An 8,732-nucleotide genomic window follows, 5' to 3' on the forward strand; every position below is an offset into this window, starting at 1 on the left:
CCCACATGTTTTGTTGCTCTCTGTCTTTCATTCACATGCCCAGGTTCTCTCACACTCTCTCTGCCATTTCCTCGCTCTTTCACACCCCCTGGTTCTCTTGCACTAGTTTCTCCCACAGTCTTTCACTGATTCACTCACACATTGTCAAACACATTTTTACTCTGCCACACCCTCTCTCCCTCTCTCCCTCTCCCCCCTCTCCCCCTCCCCCCCTCCACCACCCCTCTCCCCCTCTCTCCCCCTCTCTCCCCCTCTCTCCCCCTCTCCCCCCCTCCACCACCCCTCTCCCCCCCCCCTCTCCACCACCCCTCTCCCCCTCCCCCTCTCCCCCTCCCCCCCCCTCCACCACCCCCTCTCCCCCCTCTCCCCCTCCCCCCCCTCCACCACCCCTCTCCCCCCCCCTCTCCACCACCCCTCTCCCCCTCCCCCCCCCATCTCCACCTCTACCCCCCCCTCTCCACCACCCCCCCCCTCCACCACCCCTCTCTCCCCCCCTCTCCCACCCCTCCCCCCCGCTGTGAGGCAGCAACTCTACCGCTGCGCCACCGTGCCGCCCAAGTGAAAATATGCCCATCGGCCTGAGAGTCCACACTGACCATCGAATGCCCGTTCACACTAGTTGAATATTGTCCCACTTTCGCATCCACTCCCTACGCACTAGGAGGGGGGGGGGGGTGGGGCAGTTTACAATTTACACTAATGTGGACTAGCCTATAGACCCGCACGTCTTTGGAGTGCGGGAGGAAACCGGAGCACCCGGAGGAAACCCACGCGGGTCACGGGGAGAACGTGCGAACTCCGCACGAAGGTCGGGATTGGAACACAATGGGTGAGGCAGCGGCTCCACCCGCAGCGCCACCTAAAGGCTCTCCGCGGACATTACCTTTGCAGGACGCGTTTGCCCGGGGTGAGGTGTTCATCGGCAGCGGCGACAATGGGTACACGGTGAAGGAGGGTCTGCCGCCGGGCACGCCGGGCAGCGGCTCCTGGCAATACGGCATCACCATAGTAACCCCCGACCGCGACTTCCTCTTCATCTGCGAGACCGAGCGACAGAGGCAGGAATGGATGTCCGTGTTCAACGGGGTGATGGCCCAGCAGATGTCACCACAGGAATACACAGGTATGGCCTCTCCTCTCTCCCCCCCCCCCGTGATACTCCCCACCCCCCCTGTGATACTCCCCTCCCCCCCGTGATACTCCCCCCCCTGTGATACTCCCCTCCCCCCCACCCTGTGATACCTCCCCCTCCCCCGTGTGATACTCCCCCCCCCCCTGTGATACTCCCCTCCCCCCCACCCTGTGATACTCCCCTCCTTCCCACCCTGTGATACTCCCCTCCCCTCCCCCCTGTGATACTCCCCCTCCTTCCCACCCTGTGATACTCCCCACCCCCCTGTGATACTCCCCTCCCCCCTGTGATACTCCCCTCCCCCCTGTGATACTCCCCTCCCCCTCCCCCTGTGATACTCCCCCCCCCTCCCACTCCCTGTGATACTCCCCTCCCCCCCTGTGATACTCCCCTCCCCCCCTCCCTGTGATACTCCCCTCCCCCCCCCCGTGATACTCCCCCCCCTCCCCCCTGTGATACTCCCCTCCCCCCCCCGTGATACTCCCCTCCCCCCCTGTGATACTCCCTCTCTCCCCCTCCCTGTGATACTCCCCTCCCCCTCCCCCTGTGATACCTCCCCCCCCCTCCCCCTGTGATACTCCCTTCCCCCCTCCCTGTGATACTCCCCTCCCCCCACCCCTGTGATACTCCCCTCCCCCCCTGCGATACTCCCCTCCCCCCCCCTGTGATACTCCCCTCCCCCCCCCTGCGATACTCCCCTCCCCCCCCTGTGATACTCCCCTCCCCCCACCCTGTGATACTCCCTCCCCCCCCCATGATACTCCCCTCCCTCCCCCTGTGATACTCCCCCCCCCCCTGCTCTCTCCTTCGCTTCCCCTCACCTCACACTCTCCCATTCTCTTGCTGCCTATTCTCTTGCCACCATCCCTCCTTTTTCATATGTTCGTGAGTGATGGGAGCAGAATTGGCCATTCGGCCCATCAAGTCTACACAGCCATTCAATCACGGCTGATCTATATTTCTCCTCCTGACTCAATTTTCCTCACTTCTTCCCATGAACCCTGGCACCCGTCCTAATCATTCCCCCTCCACCCCTTCCCTCTCCGCCCTCTCCAACCTCACACTCTCTCTCTCCTCAAAAACATCTGCCCTGATGAGATAACCACGCAGGTCAAGGGCGAACGTACAAACTCCGTACAGACAGCGCCCGTCGTCAGGATCGAACCTGGGTCTCTGGCGCTGTAAGGCAGTAGCTCTACCGCTACACCACCGTGCCGCCCGATATTCTAGTGCTTCAGGTGCCCATATCACCCAACAAGTCATCCTGATCCAACCACATTGTTGCAGTGGCCGAGAAAGCACACTGGATACCTCTGCCTTACTCAGAACGATAAGAAAAATCCGGCACATCTCCAATAACTGTAGAACTTTACTTTAGACATACAGAGTGGAAACATGCCCTTCGGCCCACCGAGTCCATGCCGACTGGCGATCACCCCGTACATTTGCCTACCTGACACTAGGACAATTTACAATCTTTACCGAAGCCAATAAACCTGGAAACCTGTGTGTCTTTGGAATGTGGGAGGAAACCAAAGCACCCAGAGAAAACCCACGCGGTCCCGGGGAGAACTTCCACGGATGCAACATAGCAGGCTGTTGGAAGGTTGCATCAGAGCTCAGTTTGGGAACAGTCCTGGTTCAATCATATGTAGGTTAATGGGTAAATGTAAAAATTGTCCCTAGTGTGTGTAGGATAGTGTTAATGTGCGGGGATCGCTGGGCGGTGCGGACTTAGTGGGCCGAAAAGGGCCTGTTTCCGCGCTGTATCTGAAATATGAAAATAATAATATGAAATAAATAAATATGAAAAACCGCAAGAAATTGTTGCGTTCAAAATTCACAAGTAATAGGAGCAAAAGTAGACCCTTAAGACTACTCCGCCATTCAATCATGGCTGATCTGTCTTTCCCTCTCAACCCCATTCTGCTGCCTTCTCCCCATAGCCCCTGACACTCGTACTGATCAAGAATCTGTCAATCTCCACGTTAAAAATATCCAATGGCTTGGCCCTCCACAGCCGTCTGTGGCAGTGAATTCCACAGTTGCACGCCCATCAGTCTGAAGAAGGGTCTCGGCCCGAAACGTCACCCGTTCCCTCTCTCCAGAGATGCTGCTGTCCCCGCTGAGTTGCTCAGCATTTTGTGTCTCCCTCTGGCTATAGAGTTGTGGATGTATCCCATTACATCACACAGACCAGACTGTCCCACCATTAACTCCATCTACACTTCACGCCTGTCGGGAAAGCCAGCCAATATCATCAAAGCCACTTGCCATCCCAGTCATTGCTCATTCTCCCCACTCCTGTCTGCAGAAGGTACAGCAGCTTGAAAATGCCCAGCACCGGACTCGGGACAAGAACAAGCTTCTCCCACCCCCCCCCCCCCCCCCCCTCCCTGTCATTCGCTTCTGAATGGTCCTTCCATAAGTTAGGGTACTGTCCGATTCACCTCTACCCCATTGCGGACCTTTATCCCTGGAACTGATGTCTGGTTTAGTTTAGTTTAGTTCCGAGATGCTGTTCGGAAGCAGGCCCTTCGGCCCACTGAGTCCGCCCCGACCAGCGATCCCCGCACATTAACACTCTCCTAAACTCTCCTAAACGCACCAGGGACAATTGAATATTTATACCAAGTCAACTAACCTGAAGGGAGGAAACCGAGGATCTCGGAGGAAAACCCACGCAGGTCACGGGGAGAACGTACAAACTCTGTACAGGCAGCGCCCTGCAGTCAGGATCGAACCCGGGTCTCTGGCGCTGTAGGGCAGCAACTCTACCGCTGTGCCACCGATCTGCTGCATTGTTGAGAGCTATATTCTGCACTCTCTATCTTTCCCTTCACACTACCTATTGTAGTTTGACTTTGTTGCATTTCACTACACATGACAATACACTAAATTAAACTAAATTGTTTAGGTCTGAAGAAGGGTGTTGACCCAAATCCATCACCCATTCCTTCTCTCCAGAGATGCTGAGATACTCCAGCATTTTGTGTCCATCTTCAGTTTCAACCACCATCTGCATTTCCTCCCTGCACATATGAATGTACAGCATTGTCTAATTTCATTAGATAGCATGCAAAACAAAGCATTTCACTGCACCTGACAATAATAAAGCTAAACCCTTCTCGACGTCGTCTGAAGAAGGGTCCTGACCCTTCACCTGTCCATCAAATGCTGGAGTTCTCCAGCATACAGTGGAAACAGGCCCTTCGCCCACCGAGTCCATGCCGACTAGCGATCACCCCGTACATTGCACTAGCCTACACACACTAGGGGCGATTTACAATCTTTACCGAAGCAATAAACCTGCAAACTGTGTGGCTTTGGAATGAGGGAGGAAACCGAAGCACCCAGAGAAAACCCACGCGGGTCCCGAGGAGAACTTCCACAGAAGGCTGTTGGCGGGTTGTATCAGACCTCGGTTTGGGAAACAGTCCTGGTTCAAAACCACAACAAAATTGTTGTGTTCAAAATTCACAAGTCATAGGAGCAAATGTAGACCATCAAGTCTACTCCACCATTCAATCATGGCTGATCTGTCTTTCCCTCTCAACCCCATTCTCCTGCCTTCACCCCATAGCCCCTGACACCCGTACTGATCAAGAATCTGTCAATATCCACTTTAAATTATCCAATAGAATCTTTTTTCTACACCTCAGGGGCGGCACGGTCACGGTCTTACACCCGCCAGAGACCCGGGTTCGATCCCGACTGCGGGCGCCGTCTGTACGGAGTTTGTACATTCTCCCGTGACCCACGTGGGTTTTCTCCGGGATCTCCGGTTTCCTCCCACACTCCAAAGACGTACAGGTTTGTAGGTTAATTGGCTTAGGTAGAATTGTCCCTGGCGTGTGTGTGGGATAGTGTTAGTGTGCGCGGGATCGCTGGTCGGCGCGGACTCGGTGGGCCGAAAGGCCTGTTTCCGCGCTGTATCTCTAAACTAAACAGAATTAAACCAGTATTGTGGCTACTCGTTAAAGTCCGATCTGGTTTGCAACTGCTCTGTGCACGACTGGTTTTCCTTGCAGCTCAGCCGAATGGAAAGGGTGACATCTAGTGTAGCAGTGAATACCTGCAATGTAGCCTCACCCTCCCTGGGTCATGTCAGTGCTGGAGATGGCATCAATTGAGTTGAATTGAATCTCTAAACTGCTCTGTGGTCGGGAAAGAGAGAGAGACAATAGACAATAGACAATAGACAATAGGTGTAGGAGTAGGCCATTCAGCCTTCGAGCCAGCACCGCCATTCAATGCAATCATGGCTGATCACTCTCAATCAGTACCCCGTTCCTGCCTTCTCCCCATACCCCCTCACTCCGCTATCCTTAAGCCTGTAACGCTTTCCCACGCCAACCTCCAGTGAGTGAATGAGTGAATGCCTTCTCTCTTTCAGTGGAAGCCTACTTCAAGCACAGACGGTAGAACCGGCTGGCCTGCCTCTGAGTTTCCACCCACCTGTTACGGACAAACACAGTGACAATTGCCGCTGGAACCCGTCTCACCAGTGACGCAAGACACCACGATGGAAGCAGGCGACGGTTTTCCTTACCCCTCCCTCCCCCGGAACTTTTGGCTTCACTTGGGCGTGCAAATGGGAGCAACCTGGCACTGGATCGGAAAGCTGCGTCGAGACTGACCTGAGGATTTCCACCCACCGACCGACCGACCTGTCAGAGCGGACTTATCCCTCCCCTCCCACCCGTCTCTGAGACGGTACCTTCAGTGATGAACTCGCTGGGGAACGCGGGTACCGTTAGTTTTGTTGCCCAGCCAACAGTTAGTTGTATCCCCCCCCCACTCCACCCGTCTCTGAGACGGTACCCTCAGTGATGAACTCGCTGGGGAACGCAGGTGCCGTTAGTTGTGTTGCCCAGCCAATCCCCGTCCCTGCCGGACAGCGATTCACGGAGCCGGCATCTTGCATCCACACCGCCGAGCCCCAGCAGAATCCCCGACCCCAGTCAACTATTTTCCACCTTCTTCCCCTCTGGTGTCTCCTCTTCACGCCTTGCCCTTCCACATCTCTGTGCCTTCCCCTCCCATGGGCACTCACTCCGAAGATGTTGTCCCGACCCGAAACGTCGCCCATCATTCCTTCTCTCCGGAGCTGATGCCTGTTCCCGCTGAGTTACTCCAGCACTTTGTGTCCAGAGAAACATGGGCGCAGGAGGAGGCCATTCGGCCCTTCGAACAAGAGCCGCCATTCAATATGATCAAGGCTAACCATCAAAAATCAGTGCCCCATTCCTGCCTTCCACCCCTATAAATCCCTTGATTCCGTTAGCCCTAAGCGCTATTATCTAACTCTCTCTTGAATGCATATTATCAACTACTCTGGATATAGCGCCTAGAGGGGGGAAAGGGAAAACTACCTACAAAACAATACGAGGCTTTGGTTCACCGTGCACCAGTCTGTGGTATCCCTGCCCTGGGAGTGTTTAATGGGTATGTATCGAGTGCTCTACATCTAATCTGTGGCGTTCCTGCCAAGATGTGTGAGATGGGACAGTGTAGAGGGAGCTTTCCTGTGTGTTAGACAATAGGTGCAGGTATAGGCCATTCGGCCCTTCGAGCCAGCACCGCCGTTCAATGTGATCGTGGCTGATCATTCTCAATCAGTACCCCGTTCCTGCCTTCTCCCCGTACCCCCTGACTCCGCTATCCTTAAGAGCTCTATCGAGCTCTCTCTTGAATGCATTCAGAGAATTGGCCTCCACTGCCTTCTGAGGCAGGGAATTCCACAGATTCACACCTCTCTGACTGAAAAAGTTTTTCCTCATCGTTCTAAATGTCCTACCCCTTATTCTTAAACTGTGGCCCCTGGTTCTGGACTCCCCCAACATTGGGAACATGTTTCCTGCCTCTAACGTGTCCAACCCCTTAATAATCTTATATGTTTCGATAAGATCCCCTCTCATCCTTCTAAATTCCAGTGTATACAAGCCTTGTGTTGAACCCATGTGAATCTTCCCTGGTAGTTTGATGGGACAGTGCAGAGGTAGTTTCCTAGGTGTTGAACCCAAGCCAGACACAAAATGCTGGAGTAACTCAGCGGGACAGGCGGCATCTCTGGAGGGAAGGAATGGGTGATGTTTCGGGCCGAGGCCGTTCTTCAAACCAGCGTCTGCAGTGCCTTCTTTACACGTATTGAACCCGAGCCATCTCTTCCCTGGGAGACAGACACAAAATGCCGGAGTAAGTCAGCGGGACAGGCAGCATCTCTGCAGAGAAGGAATGGGTGACGTTTTGGGTCGAGACCCTTCTTCAGACCTGAAACGTCACCCATTCCTTCTCTCCAGAGATGCTGCCTGTCCCGCTGAGTTACTCCAGCATTTTGTGTCTACCTTCGGTTTAAACCAGCACCTGCAGTTCCTTCCTGCACACTTCCCTGGGTATTCCCTTTGATGGGGCATTGCAGAGGCAGCTTCCTCTGCATCTACATTGTATTCAATTGACTGGGAAGTAAGAACAGCAGGAAAATCCCCGATTCCTCAGTGCTGGCATCGTTTGTATTCTCAGCCCAGTAAACCCGGTGATTCAATAATACTTTATTCACAAATTGCTGGAGTAACTCAGCAGGTCAGGCAGCATCTCGGGAGAGAAGGAATGGGTGACGTTTCGGGTCGAGACCCTTCTTCAGACTGATGTCAGGGGGGCAGGACAAAAGAAGGATATAGGTGGAGACAGGAAGATAGAGGGAGATCTGGGAAGGAGGAGGGGAAGAGAGGGTCAGAAGAACTATTTGGAGAAGTCGATGTTCATACCATTGGGCTGCAAGCTGACCAGGCGAAATATGAGGTGCTGTTCCTCCAATTTCCGGTGGGCCTCACTATGGCACTGGAGGAGGCCCATGACAGAAAGGTCAGACTGGGAATGGGAGGGGGAGTTGAAGTGCTCAGCCACCGGGAGATCAGGTTGGTTGAGGCGGACTGAGCGAAGGTGTTGAGCGAAACGATCGCCGAGCCTGCGCTTGGTTTCGCCGATGTAGAGAAGTTGACATCTGCAGCAGCGGATGCAATAGATGAGGTTGGAGGAGGTGCAGGTGAACCTCTGCCTCACCTGGAAAGACTCTTTGGGTCCTTGGATGGAGTTGAGGGGGGAGGTAAAGAGACAGGTGTTGCATCTCGTGCGGTTGCAGGGGAAAGTGCCCGGGGGTGGGGTGGTTTGGGTAGGAAGGGACGAGTGGACCAGGGAGCTACGGAGGGAACGGTCTCTGTGGAACGCAGAGGGGAGGGGATGGGAAGATATGGCCAGTGGTGGGGTCCCGTTGTAGGTGACGGAAATGTTGGCGGATGATTTGTTGTAATGGTCAGATCCACCCAAGTACAGTGAAATGCACAGAGGGTCGCCACGTTTTTGGCGCCGACAATGTTCCAAAAGTACCCATTAGACTCTGAAGGAGGGTCTCCACCAAAAACGTCACCCATTCCTTCTCTCCAGAGATGCCGCCTGACCCGCTGAGTTACTCCAGCATTTTGTGTCTAACTCCCATCAGAGCCATGTTGGCCCCTCTTTGCTCTCGACGGCCCACTCCATTGCTGGGTCCCTCTTAGTTCTCGGTGCCCCCCCCCCCCCCTCCTCTTCCTCTCCTCCTAAG

General features: G+C 54.6%; 1 protein-coding gene across 1 annotated transcript; it reads left to right on the forward strand.

The window, feature by feature from the left end:
• The first annotated feature begins 825 nt into the window (after window positions 1-825).
• On the forward strand, window positions 826-7,368 carry LOC144611391 (arf-GAP with dual PH domain-containing protein 1-like). The gene is made up of 2 exons (XM_078430462.1): window positions 826-1,123; window positions 5,529-7,368. The coding sequence occupies exons 1-2, from the start codon at window positions 826-828 to the stop codon at window positions 5,555-5,557; spliced, it is 327 nt and encodes a 108-aa protein (XP_078286588.1). The 3' UTR covers window positions 5,558-7,368.
• Window positions 7,369-8,732: the final 1,364 nt, after the last annotated feature.

The sequence above is a fragment of the Rhinoraja longicauda genome, chromosome 40, assembly GCF_053455715.1.
Source record: "Rhinoraja longicauda isolate Sanriku21f chromosome 40, sRhiLon1.1, whole genome shotgun sequence".
In the NCBI taxonomy this organism is placed as follows: Eukaryota; Metazoa; Chordata; class Chondrichthyes; order Rajiformes; family Arhynchobatidae; genus Rhinoraja; species Rhinoraja longicauda.